The following is a 15,125-nucleotide window of genomic DNA, read 5'->3' as shown; positions in this document are numbered from 1 at the left end:
TGGAAGAAGAAAATTTGGTAGATGTTGAAGTTAAGACCGAACCTTAGGATGTTCGGTCAATAGAGTAGTTTTTGTTATAAGGTGGTCTATTGCCATTTTCCATCTTTGGATGTATGACCGTTCGGTATTTGTTTTTTTTGTAAACCGTTCGGTCAGACTCGTACTTTTGTATTGTTTAATTATAGTAACTCTTTTTGTAAGGCCGTTCGGCCGAGACCGTACGTTCTTGTAAAGTCTAAGACTGACTTGCTATATTATTAAATGTAATTATTCGATTATATGGTTTATTGCTTTGGGATTATGTATAAATCTCAAATACACACGTACTATATGGTGTATGTCCACATAAGTGATTATGTTTTTTATCATAATTATGTGGTTATCTAGGCCATACGTTGGAAACACAATACATCAACTATGAATAATGGACGGAAACTATTAACTGTTTCAATTCTCTTCCGCAATTAAATTTTTTTTCTATAATTTTAGATTTTCAAAGTTGATTTAACCAATGTTTGATTTCCGTCCATTTAAATATTAATATTTGGGTTAACCGAGATAAATTTAGCTAGAAAAATAGGATGGATTTTTTAAATTATAATAAAATGTAATTAAGAAATAATCTCGATAAAATTTAATTAAGAAATAATCTTGATATAATATATTTACTCAAATAAATAACTCTAAAAAAATTATTAAATAACAATTAATTAAGTTAGACACCGTAAACTAAAAATAATTTATATTATCAATAAAAATTTATAACTGATTTGAAAATCAGAGTTCAAATTTATAATGTTAACTATTAAAGTTTTAACTATTAACTATTATTATTAATTAGAAACTAATTTAAAATCTAATAATAGTAATTAACTGAAATTTATTTGTTAATATTAAAAGTTAATTTATACTCTAATTTATAAACTACTTATAACATTTTATTAATAATAAAATATCATTTTATATATTAATGATTATTAATTTATAAAATAATGTCTATCTTAATTAATATAACATTTAATTTTTTTATATTTAAATACTAAATTATTTACTATTCATGTCACATTGAGTAATACTTCAGTAATTAAATGCTTTACGTCACAATCATACATAATTAAATGCACACATATCTTTATTATTTCAATAATCTCTTTTGTCTTTATAAAATCTATATTCAATTGATATTGTGTTTAACTAAGCGAGAAAACTAAAGAAATATAAAATTAAAATTAAGATGCATTCACAATCTGCAATTAAAAGAAAAAAATAGAAACATAACTATATTTACCATATTTTATAAATTATTTGTATCATTAATAAAATAAGCGCAAAAAACACGAAACTAAATTAAAGCAACTTTAATATGATTTGAATTCATTATAAAAATATACTAAATCTTACGTTTACACTTGGATGAATTCAATCAAAATTAAACAAATTTTACCTAAAAATAGAGTTATGGATATCTATCTAATAAATTCATTATTATGAATATTATTCATATTCGTGGTAGTTTTATATATTTATTGAATACATGTAGCTACAATTAATACTTAATACTATTTTAAGTATGACATACAATTAATACTTAATACTCAATGATTTTAAGTATTTTTAAGTATGAGAACGAGAATAAATATATAAATACACATACTTGCTCCATCTCCATTTTAGATCAATAAAACATTCTTAACTTAATGTAATTTATAAAACTTATTTTCAACGTTTTCTTTTTCATTAGTTTAAAAAAATTATTTTTTATTATACATGTTTTTTATTCTCTCAATTATTTATTTATTAAATATATGTAAAGTTTATTCAAATCTTCAAAATATTTTATTTTTCATTATATACTCATATTTTCATCATATATATATATATATATATATATATATATATATATATATATATATATATATATATATATATATATATATATATATATATATATATATATATATATATTATAGGTAAAACCCATAAAAAAATGTATATTTTAATTATTTAAAAAATTCAGAAAAGGGGTCTATGGCCTCAGTTTCTCTTAGAACCGAGGCCAAAACCCCTTTACAGAATTAATTACCCTCTATGAAAATTTGAACGTTACAACTGATAAACTTTATGAAAGGAGGCTATGGCCTCGGTTCCCTACAAACCCGATGTCATAGCTCCCTTTTATAAAGTTTGTCAGTTCAAACGTAAGAATGCAGAGTGAGAATGTCAGTTGAATTTTTTAGCTTCGGTTCTGAGGACAACTGAGGCCAAAACCCCATATTTTGTCAGGTGAAAAATCTTTTGTTGGCAGGTTTCACGGACTCTGTGACCTCGGTTCTAAGGACAACCAAAGCCAAAACCTTTGCACAAATATTTTGTTAGTAGATTTCATGGACTCTATGGCCTTGGTTCTAAGTGAAATTGAAGCCATATAGTTTCTATGACTTTGGTTAAAGGAGAACCGATGCATATATTTTTGCAAAAATTTCAAAAATGCCACTACGCCAGTGTTTGCTTCGGTTTCTGATCAACCGAAGCATAATGGACGCGTTAGTATCCCCTTTTTTACTAGTGATTAGACGAGTCATTCATATATTGATTACATAACTATAACAATATACATTAGACAAGTGTTTTCACACACAAATTAGACGAGTTTATTAATACAAATAGACAAGTTTGTTCATTCATTGATTAGATAAATCTAGAATTACACATTAATTTGTTCATACATTGATTAGAAAAAATTATTACACAGGTCTAGCAATATACATTAGATGAATTTGTCCATATACTGATTGGATGAGTATAACAAAAAATATTAGGTGAATATATAATTTTATATATTGATTAGATAGGTTTAAGAATATACATTAAACAAGTATGTCCACACTGACGAGTCTTACAATACACATTAGATAAGTTTATCCATACATTGATCAGTCTAAAAATGTGTTAGACAAGTTTGTTCATACACATATTAGATGAATATATTAATACACATTAGATGACTCTACCTATTCTCTGAGTAGACAAATTTTGCAATATATATTATAAAAATTTGTCCATATATTAATTAAACGAGTCAAATAGTACATTGAACGAGTTTGTCAATGTATTGATTAGACGAGTATAATAATATACATTATGTAATAATATTCATACACTAATTTGTATTTTAGTAAGTCAACTCTTCGTATTTTTGTATATCCTTTGTACTTCTAAAGAGTATACTCTATCTTTGCACCTTTTATTCATTGTTGTTTTATTAAACCTACTATTTATATTTTCATAAATATAAATATATTCGCTTTCTAAAAGTATAAATTATTTTCAAAGTTAATTTTATTCAAAAACTTAATTACAATTTTTTTGAATTTATTAATTTCCATTAATAAATAGACAACCAAACATGGGTTTAAAACTAGGTGAGGACTAAAGTAACAATATTTAAAAAAAAAACGACGTCCGAGAATTTCTCACAGTACACTGCACCCGACTTTCTGCGGAGAGTAAATTAGACATTTATAAGGGCAATAAATTGGGGGCAAATAATCTCCCATTTTATCTTCATATGGATTGAACTTCTCAAACGCTCTACATATAGTATGACCTTGTAATGCTTCATTCAACAGAAACTACATTGGTACAATATGCTGCCGTTCCTCTGCCTCGTGATACGCTTGTGATGCATCTACTCACTGATCCATCCGCCAATAATTCTGGTTCTGGTCGCCACCAACTGCTTCTTTCTTACTTATTCTCATATTTACTTCTACAGCTTTTGCATACACGCCAATCTTTCTTATCGTTTTCTGCAATTCTACTCATTTCTCAAACCGATAAAGGTCACAGTAAACAGAAAAAAAAAAAACCCTTGTTGGTATAGAACCCTGCATAAAATTTTTATATACATATACATGTTGCTATAGCACAACGAGGTTAGATGTAGATCTAGAAGCTCATTAACTATACCGCTAATCTACACCATTTCAACTCTTCTGGCCTCCCTATATTCTGTCATTCTCTCTTGCTATATATGCTATATTTTGTTTTGTCTAGTGCCATATAATTCCCTTTATTATGTACCCAGAAGAGATTTTCACAGTTTGCTTTTACCAGCTTAATTCCCTCTTTTGAAAAATTGTTTTAACTAGTTCAACTTAATTTTGATCTTAAGGAACATGACATCTCTTTGTGACTTTGTATCTTAATTCTAGGTTTTAAATGTCTTTCTGGGACCGCAGTTTTGACTGCAATAGTTTCTTCCGTAACCACACCTGCAACTGCAATTGCAATTATGACCGCATTCACCGTTTTTTGTCTTCAAAAGTAACAAAAGAAGCAACTTTTAAGACAACTTAGAGCCTTTTTGGAGTTATAAAAAAGGACTGTTAATTGCTGTTTACCTTTCTCGTTTTGCTCTTTATTATTAGCCCGTTTAGTGCGTAATTGACTTGACTTAGGTAGAGAATGGTTGTGAAAGTGGTTTCTTTTAGAAGAACTTAAGGTTATTTGTTGTTGAAAATGAACAGATTTCAAAGTCTGAGTTAGAGGAAAGTTAGTTTGGTTGGAAAGAGGTTTAAGAAGATGCGCAAAAGAAAGAGTCCAGGGTCGGAATTGAAGGTGGCGAGCGGTCCAACATCGCCGGTGTCTTCTTCGTCATCATCAGGTGAATGGCCGGAGTTTTCTTCGTCGTCGTCTTGCTCTTCGGTGTCATACTCTCCAAAGTTGGCAACTGAGGAACAAGAGGAAGTGCATAGTGCAAATGCTGAAGAAACAAAGGCCATGGATCTGGTTGGCTGTCCTCGGTGCTTCATGTTCGTGATGTTATCAGAGGAAGATCCAAAGTGCCCTAAGTGCAAGAGCACAGCTTTTCTTCAGTTTTTCAAACATGAAAGCATCAAGACAGACAATTGAGTCATGATGAGGACAATATTTAGGAATTAAATAAAACCCTCATGCTTCAGGATCTTCCCATGTTTATTTGTTTTGCCTATGTTGTTTAATTTTGAAATCTGAGTTTTATCTTCTTGCGTGAAGACTAAATAAAGTTTATATCATGATCTACTTTCTATTTTCTTCAACCATTATGTTTTTTTTTTCTGAAATTTCAAAATATAGAGTAGCGTTAGTTACAGAGTAACAACGGGATGATATATTTTTACATTAATTTGATACATGATACAATGATAAAATAATTATAAGAAATGAAATTTTATATTTTTTTAAGAAAAAATAGAATAAAAAATAAGAAAAAATAGTATAAAAAATGAACGTAAAAAAATTATTATCTCTACTATTTTTTAATCTTCTCATATGCCAATGCAGTATTTTCCTAAAACCTTGTAGTTTAATTAATAGCCTATTAACGCGGTCTCTTTTTTTTTTCTTTAAACCACACTTAAGTTAGGCACAGTTATAATTTAAAATACTAAAGAGAATGCAGAGAGTTTTATAGCAGTGTTCAAATTTGACTATATCATTTCATTGTTATTTTCACTTCACAGTATCTCTTTCTGTTAAAATATATTAAATAAGTAAAAGCCCATCAAAATTTAAAAATCTAAAGAGTTAGAGATATATTAAAACAATTATAATTAAAAAATATCAAAAGGATTTATTTTTTCTGTTAGTAACTAAGCGTATTAGTGGCTTTACTTTGTTAATTATAATTAAAGGATTGTCAAGTTTAGGGCTAATTAATATGGTTTTTTGGATGGTGACGGTAGAAATAACTTTTTCTAAGGGTGGAAATCCTTGTATAATTATTATTCTCTTTCTTATATTTACTTAAATAACTTTTTTTTATCATGATAAAAAAATGTAAATATTTTAGATGATCTATGTAAATAAAAATGGTCACGTAGAAATTTGTATGAGCAGGCTAAAATTAAGCTCAAATTTAAGGATATGATACACTTTAAATAAGTAGAAGAACTTAACATGTTGATGCTTTGCTTTTTTTATTTAAAACGTGATTGGCTATCTTTTATTTTTTTAGATTGTTTCCAATTAATGACGAAATTAAATTAAATGAAAAAGATTTTGAATGAAGAAAAAGGAAAAAAGGAAAGGCAATGATTTGTGGTTTGATGGTAACCCATTGGCAATAATTGATGTTCTGGAAGGCCTGCACAACGATAATTGACTTGACATGCATATTTGAAAGGACTAAACTTTAAGTCCAGAGAGAGACAAAGATTGCTCCTGCCCGTTACTCATAAATACCATGGTAAGGGTGCTCCACCTTAAACATATTTCCTATAAAATTTAACATAACAAAATATTAATACTATGATTTTAAAGTATACATATATATAATAATCTTTACCTCGTATTATATAGATAATATTTCAGACCTATAATGTTAAGAGGTTAATTTCTTCGTAGAAAAAAAGTATTAAACACAATGATGGCAAGATTAATTTTGATTAATTAATAGGTTGGTTCAATGGACAATGCGTTCAACTAATTAAAAGTTGTAAATTGGATTAGACACTCACTATTATTAAGATGATATATCGGTGGGTAAGAAGATTTAGAAGTAAAAATGCTCCAATTTGCAAATGATATCCAATTTCTATGTGAGACACACGTACGAAACTAATTAAGATGTTTTGAAATATCGTCTGATTTAAATGTAGATTTTCTCTCTCTCTTTTCTAACTCCTTAGTTTATTATGAAATTAATTCACATTTTAAAAATACTTTATTTTAAAAATACTTTATCTTTTATTATAGTTCTATATAAATAATGTATGTAAATTAAATATTATTTTATGTCTTATATATAAATATATATATATATATAGATATATAGGGGTTTGCTATACGCCTGTTTTTCAGTTGGTACATTTTAGCAATGTGTACCGGATTTTAGTAGACAAAAATACTCTTATATATAATGGATTCTAAGTTTTAAGGTTAAGGGTATTTTAATAATTTTCATTCTCAAAACTAAAAAAAAAAAAACCCAAACCCTTACTCACCTCTCTCATTCCTCTCAACCCTTTCTCTTTCATCTCTCTCACTCCAACCTTTTCTCTGTCATTCCTATTGTAGCTCCAATTGAAAAAATCAGAAGCACTTGCCGTTAAACAATTTATCTTTGTAAAGAGTTGAGTCATTGACATATTCATCTTTAGGCAAAGCTTCATTCAAGATCTCTTCAATTTCACCATCTTCACTAACTTCTCTAATTTTATCATCTGCATAGGTTGAATCATCATCTCTAAAAAAAACCTTCCAGGCCAATTACCAATTTCTTCGTATGTCATTATGCTTGTGAAAATTAGATAAAATTATATACGACAAAAATTATAAAATGAAAACTCATTATAAAATCATTTTTTGTAAGAAATTGTTTAATAACGAGTGTTTCTGATTTTTTCCAAATCAATTATCAATTCCTTTGATGTCATTACGCTTGTGAAAATTAGATAAAATTAGATAAGACAAAAATTATAAAATCAAAACTCATTATAAAATCATTTTTTAAGAAATTGTTTAACAGCAAGGATTTCTGATTTTTTTTTCAGGTCAATTATCAATTCCTTTATGCTTGTGAAAATTGAAAATTATAAAATGATTCTAATTTTTTCAATTGGAGCTACAGTAGGAATGATAGAGAAAATGTTGGAGTGAGAGAGATGAAAGAGAAAGGCTTGAGAGGAATGAGAGATGTGAGTAAGGATTTGGAGGTTTCTTTTTTTTAGTTTTGAGAAGGAAAATTATTAAAATACCTTTAACCTTAAAATTTAGAATCCAAGATATATAAGGGTATTTTTGTCTACTAAAACCCGATACACATTGCTAAAATGTACCAACTGAAAAAACAGGCGTGTGCGTGTTAGCAAACCCATATATATATATATATATATATATATATATATATATATATATATATATATATATATATATATATATATATATATATATATATATATATATATATATATATATATATTTTTTTTTTTTTTCTCAAATTTTATTTATTAATATTTTTTCACATATAAATTTAAGTGTTTAATAATATAAATTCTTCATTTAATAATTCTCAATTTAAGTGTTAAATAATATAAATCCTTCGAGTAATATAGAAAACTTATCTTCTTTATTATTTTATTCTTAATTATTATTTTATTTGATTATTTTTATTTTATTTTACAAAAACAATTTTTATTATCTTTTATGTTGGAGTGCAAACAAAGTTCCACATTGAGTGAAATAAGGACTGATCAAGGGTTTATATACACATAGATATCTCCAATGATAAGAGGCTTTTTGGAGTGGTAACAAAAGCAAATCCGTGAGGGCTTGGCCCAAAGCGGACAATATCTTATCATGTGTACAAGAAAAATCGCAGTTACATACGGTCAAAATCCGTATATAACCTCCAAAATCCGTATATAAAATGATATTACATACGGATTATATACGGACAAAAATCCGTATATAAAAGAAGCGTAGCTAAGTTATATACGGATATATCCGTATATAATTTACATACGGAAAAATCCGTATATAATTTATATACGGAAAATCCGTATATAAAATCTGTATATAATTATATACGGAAAAATCCGTATATAAAATCCGTATATAATTATATACGGAAAAATCCGTATATAATTTATGATTTTATAAAAAAAAAATAGTTCATTCTGCATCTGTATTGGATGTGAAAGTAGTTGATTCTCCATCCACTACTCACGGTTTGCTTGGCAAAAATGCATAGCCACATTGATGAAATGAACTCACGGCATATGAGAGAATCAAATTCTGAATTTTATCAAGGAAAGATGCTTCATGGCCCACATAGGAGAGAAGTACATTTTAATTCTTTTTTGAAGCTCACCACTCACGGTTTTCTCATTTGGTTTTGGCATCACCCACGAAAGAAAAAAAAACAAATACAAGGGGCCACCACTTTCACGGTTTTGGCTTGCTAACAACTCACGTCCACATGGATCTCCAAAATGCAACCAAACATCATTTTTAAATGGAAAGAAGGGCCACCTAAATGAAGCAAACACGGCAACCACCACACAAATGGGAATTCTTCTTTCTTTAAACAAAGAGCATGGAGATGTTGCAGCCATTTGCTCACGGGATGGAAAAAAAAGCACCAAAAAAAAACACCACGGCCCCATACAAAAGAAATGGATTCAGATTGGTTTGAAGTGGTGTCACGGTGGCTTTGGTTTTGATTCTTCCATTCATAAAAAACACACACGGCCTTAGTCTTTGAGAAAGAAACCCACGGTTGGAAGGAATTAACCATGTGAAAGGAGAAGAGTGGAAAGCTGAAATATTTTGTTGAAGAAAAGCTGAAGCAGCTGGAAAATTCACGTGCAGCACCTTGGTCCATCTTGGAGCATCCAAACACAGCAAGCTTACGTCCAAGTGCAGCTCACGGCTTATGGTTCCATTTGGAGCAACAACCAAGGGGGAAGAAAGGAGAGAAAATTCACGTTCCCAAAAGCAGCAAGCTTACGTCCAGCAGCCACGTTGAGAAGGGAGAAGAGTGCTTGGCTGGAATGTCCACGGTCTTGGTCCAGTTGAAGCTGCAACGTGTAAAGTGGAGATGAGGAGAAGAAGGTGTTGTAACGTCCAGCAAAGGAAGAAGAGGAAGAAGAGTGCAAACGGATTGAAGAAAAGACAGAGGGGTCCACCCTATTTCTTTGGCACACCTAGGAGGTGAAGAAAGTCTTCATGGGGACACAAACATCACAAATCTGGATGGAAGGCAGACCAAGAAAACCGTGAAAGCTGGAAGTTCACGGGTTTTCAATTGGAGATAAAACAAAACAAACAACTTGGTTAAAATGAAGGAGGATTTTATCCACTTTCTTCCTCTACCCAATTACTTCCTCCTTCCCTTTAACAAAACAAAATATCAAAGCTCCCCTTACTCACACAGAACCACCCTTGCTGAGATTCTAACACACAAGGTTCTTTCATCTCAATCCCAACCAGCCTCTTTTTCTTTAACTACCAACCCATACACCTTCTCCCATGTTCTAATCACTCTTCATTTAACTACCAGAAGCTAAAACTCACCACTAACTACTCTCCCCAATAAAATTGAAGACACCTCTACTCTCACCTCTACCTTTCACCGTTCCGAAAGCCCCACTCTTGTACCCCAGAGTTCACCAAGCCACCACATATCTTCCCCTATTCCTTTCTTCTTAAACTTCCAATACCCGTTACTCTGCTTTCTACCCTCCGACTTTCACCAGCACAATCAAGCATAGCCAAAAAGATATGGAATTCAAATTACAAAAACGATACATCTTGGTTGGACTTATCGTGAAAACAAAATAAACATCTACCTTATATGAAACTTCCTGCTGCAATCTTTCATAATGGTGGAAATTGACCAAAGGTGCACTGTTTACGTCATAAACTACAGAACCACTTCTAATGTGATTGCAATCAAAGCAAGAAAAGCTAACCTCTGCATATACAGCTTCAATGGTTTATTTCAAAACTTACAACGATCACAGCATCAATTTTCAAGAATCAATTTTGTATTTTCTTCTTCCTCAAAAACTTATTTAGGGAGAGAGTTTTTTTTATGTCAAATTTTCAATGATCAAAGCAACGAAAGTAACAATTTTCAAAGAATCAAATATTGTTTATTTTCTTCTTTCTCAAAACTGGATGGGTGGTTGAAATACAAACATAAATCTCTGTTAATAACAACATTCTATGAAAATATCCAAAAATGCCACACAACTGAAGTGGTGGTAGTACAACTGACGGCACATGAAGAAAGGATGATGTAAAGAATAAAGAATGAAGAAATAAAAAGCTTCAAGTGGAGAAGTGGGGCATGGAGAATGCATGTTCGAATTTTAATTTGGAGATGGAATGCAGCTGCCACATTTTCTAACACACACGGCCACCACCAAAAAGAGCACTAGCATTAAAAATGAATTTGGAAGCTCACATGGGTTGTACGGAAAGTGAGAAAGAATATGGATTGTGCAGCAAGCACACGACACTTCATATGACTCAATAAAAAATATATATAGAAGTGGAGGTGCATCACGTGAATGATGGGCATTCATTTATTTTTTTAATTCAAAAGTGCACATGGGAGGAGACAAAAACACACGGCTGAAAACAATAAGTGGATGACCCTTTGTGACATGGAAAGCACTATATTATTGGAGAAATGAGAGACTTGATACGTGAAAGAAGAAGGGGGCAGTGTGGAATTAATGGAAATGAAATGACCTATTTTCTTGGCTGAAATAAAATACATGATGACAAGGAAGCCATCCATATATAGGACATACCAAGGAAGAAAGTGGAGAGCACATATAGAACATCTTCTTTTAAGCATGTAAGTTTCTTTGTTTTGCTCCACCCCACATATTACTCATGCGTAACTTGGATAGAGATGCAGGAGCAATGAAAAATCTTATTCTCTGGTTTTTATTTCATTTCATTACAGGTATATTACAAGATATGAACTAAAATTAGTCATGAAAGAATATCAGATGCAAACATTAATGCAATCATAACTAATAAGTGGTTATAATAAAAAACTGAACAGGACCATTAAGCATTGATGCAAACAGAGCAACCCAATTATCAGACCATTAACCATTGATGCAAACAGAGCAACCCAATTTTCACTACTTACAAGAGAATATGGTCTTAGAAATCCTCTGACAGCACCAATCACCAATTGCTTGAAATACCCATAATCTCCACTAAGTTGTACATGATCAAGTTGTAGGAGTCTTAGTCTCTTCATTTTCTTGAAAGAACGAGCTTCCAAGCAATCTCTAATGCTGGAATGCAGTTTCAGGGACAATCCTTCGATAGCTCTTATCCCCTGTGATGAATATAGGAAAGATAAATAATTGTTGATTATTGATGCTTAACGTTTAGTTTAACAAGTTAACACAATATTCTCTTTCACAACCTTAACTTATGCTTCATTCACTCTCAAACCAAAGAAAGTACAAAGGACCCAACCAGTGATACCTGCAGTTACGGCGAAAGCATGGCTCCAGCTGGACAACGCATCTTTCAGTTGTTCTCCTGAATAGCATTTGTGTGCAATTTCTTCCAAACCATGAGAATCCAGGAATACTCCAAAAACGGAGACGATTCGACGCGAAGAACCCTAAAACCCTAGGTTGACGAAGGAAACCTAAATCGAAGAATCAATCGGTGGAAAGGCTTTTAATCGATAGAAAAGAGGATTTAATCGGTTGAAAATGAAGAAAATGGTGAAAAGAGGTTGGAGCCCTAACTAGAGATGTAGATCGACTGAATCGGTAGGACAAACGTTCGATGGTTGCAAAAGCCACACGCACGCACTGATGAAAACGAAGAAAAAGCTCGAAGGAGGGCCCAAGAAGTTCACGTCTTATTGAAGGAGAAGCATGAAGAGGAGTAAAGATGGGGAAGAAGCTTAGAGAATAGAGAAAAGTGAAGAAGGTTAAGGAAAGACGGTTCGAGGAAAGAGTCTGAAACTTTGATTTTTTTTAAATAATGATTTTCTAAAATCCGTATATAAAATCCGTATGTAATATTTGAATTATATACAGATTACAATCCGTATATAAATATTTGTATGTAAATGTAATATTTCTTGTATGTATGTGTCGAACCTCCCCCAACAGAAATCTTGAGAGGCGGGGAGAGCAAGAGAAATGCTCCGTGTTGACCATGGTGTACTCAAGGATGAAAAAAGACTTCCGCAGCGAGGGAGGAAAGACCACCGTCCTTTGTTTGAGGGAGGATGTTGTTTTGCAAACAAAGTCCCACATTTCTTAAATCTTTAAGATATTTTTCATCTTATTTTATATATATATATATATGCACAATTTTATTCAATGATTTATCGAATTGTTTTTAAGACACATTTTTAATAGGTTTATTTTTATTATGTAAACCATTATTTTAATGTTTATATATAATTGCTTTTATCTTTTAACTCATTATCACAAATGTAATTTCATCAGTATAATTGAATAAAAACAAAATTCATTTACTATAATATAATAATTTAATGTGATTCTTGTTTATCATCATTCAACATATATTAAAGTTTAAGATTAAATATCTAAACTAAATTTTAATTATTATTTCTTTGTGTTGTGATGTATTATAATTTTTATTATTATATATAAAAAATATTTCTTTAAAATTTAAAGAATGAGAGTAAAAAACATATAAAATATTTTTAAATTTGATTATCTATTTTCTTTTTATAATTTTTTAAAAATATTTTTAAATTTTATCGATTTTATATTTTTAAATTTGTAAATTTAATAAATATTTTAATTTCGTGAACTTTTATTTGATATTCAAATGTATATAATTATAGTTCTTTTTCAAATATTTGATATTGAAGAAACATGCTTCAAAATTTTGATAGAAATGTGATTGAGATAAAAATTTCGTACTCATTTAATCTAGGTATGAGGAAAATAATCAATTTTTTTATTTTGGGATAAATATGACATAGGAACACCATCTATTTTTGTTCCATGGTGTTGTCACCCCTACTTAATATAAAATTCATACAATAAATGGATAGGAATGAGTGATGCATCATATAATCAATAGAACATTTTATTATTCCACACTTAAAAGAATATGGAAACCAAAATTGGAGGATCATGTGGATGGTTACCGTTGGGTGTATATAGAATAAAAGAAATGACATTATATTAAAAAGGATAATGATACTTTAACAACATTTTTTGACAACATTTTAACACCATCTACATGTTATTGTGTGATTGGTCCATGTTAGTGTTGATGATTATTATTTTTGATTGTGGAGTAATTTTGGACCAATCACACAGAATGACACGTAGATGATGTTAAAATATTGTCAAAAAAATGTTGTCAAAATATCATTATCCTATTAAAAAAGAGCAACATTTTATTTTATTTTATTTTTTATTTTTTATTTTTTAAGTAACAGCAAGGTTGATGTGGTAGAATTTTTTTGCTTAACATAAATTAAGGCCTGCGCATGGATATCTAGTGGAATCCACGGTGTCAAATTTTCATATTTTATTGAAAATTTTGCATAAAAAATGACTAGAAATAAATGGTATTTATAAGTCATATTAGAGGAATTTAAATCTTATAATAGTCATGTCATATAAGTAGGATACCCTCATTGAATTAGGGAAGAATCAACCCATAAAATAAGACCCTTACTACATCCTAATGTTTATGAAATAAATTTTACAAAACCTAGGCAATATGGCAGTTGTTTGGTCTAATAATATTGGTTTATGGCAGAAAAGGAGTTAATCTTAGAAAATGAACATGAAGGGTAGAGGGTTAGAGCATAGTCAATAATATGGTTTAGGCACTCGTTAATTATATCACTCATTATGTTAACCTCATTAAATTTAAATCATGATTATAGTTGACTAATAGCATGAAGAATTTTTATTTTTAACATTAATTACGTATGATTTAAACTTATGGATATATATTTACTGTCTGTTTATAAAATGATAAGTTTTACCGAGGCAGGTGATAAAAATTCCGTATGTTGAGCAGTAGATATTGAATTTATAATGTAATTAATAACGAATAACTAAGATAAGATTACGATCTACGTAGCCTTGTAAGAGTGGCAGTTGATAAGTCGTTTTCATTTTTACCTATGATAAAGCCATACAAAGACAACACTGTTTTAAACCTATTTTCCGTATATATATACATACATATATATATATATACATACATATATATATATATATATACATACATACATATATATATACATACATATATATATATATACATACATATATATATATATATATATTATATTTATGGCCACTGCCTGTAATTTGTCCTTTCAATGTAGTTATCTGGACAATTTGTACATCTCCTCTCAACATACTGTACCATGATTTCCGTTTTTATGTATTGAAGGGGTAAGATTAAGCATACTTATTTTATTTTTTAATTATTATTTTTTAAAGTATTGATTTAACTTAATGTTTGATCTGTCAAATATTATAATTTATCAATTATAATAATATCAAATTCTAACTGTATAATTTAAATCTTTCAAATACAACGAATAAATGGTTTTAATATTTCAAATAAATGGTTACTTAATT

At 29.7% G+C, this 15,125-nt stretch overlaps 1 protein-coding gene and 1 long non-coding RNA gene across 2 annotated transcripts; one reads left to right on the top strand and one right to left on the bottom strand.

Moving 5' to 3' along the window:
- Positions 1-4,584: 4,584 nt before the first annotated feature.
- Positions 4,585-4,914, top strand: LOC108332899 (protein GL2-INTERACTING REPRESSOR 1). Its single transcript, XM_017568197.1, has one exon. The coding sequence runs from the start codon at positions 4,585-4,587 to the stop codon at positions 4,912-4,914; it is 330 nt and encodes a 109-aa protein (XP_017423686.1).
- Positions 4,915-11,422: 6,508 nt separating this feature from the next.
- LOC128194716 (uncharacterized) lies at positions 11,423-12,507 on the bottom strand. The gene is made up of 2 exons (XR_008246046.1): positions 12,004-12,507; positions 11,423-11,851 (listed from the first exon to the last, which is right to left on the bottom strand). It is a non-coding gene; the product is annotated as an uncharacterized LOC128194716 (long non-coding RNA).
- Between the last annotated feature and the right edge of the window lie 2,618 nt (positions 12,508-15,125).

This window comes from Vigna angularis, chromosome 11, assembly GCF_016808095.1.
Source record: "Vigna angularis cultivar LongXiaoDou No.4 chromosome 11, ASM1680809v1, whole genome shotgun sequence".
Taxonomy (NCBI): domain Eukaryota; kingdom Viridiplantae; phylum Streptophyta; class Magnoliopsida; order Fabales; family Fabaceae; genus Vigna; species Vigna angularis.
This window is presented reverse-complemented; position numbering and strand designations above follow the sequence as displayed.

Coding starts and splice junctions, on each gene's coding strand:
- LOC108332899 (XM_017568197.1), top strand. CDS start 4,585: ATGCGCAAAAGAAAGAGTCCAGGGTCGGAATTGAAGGTGGCGAGCGGT.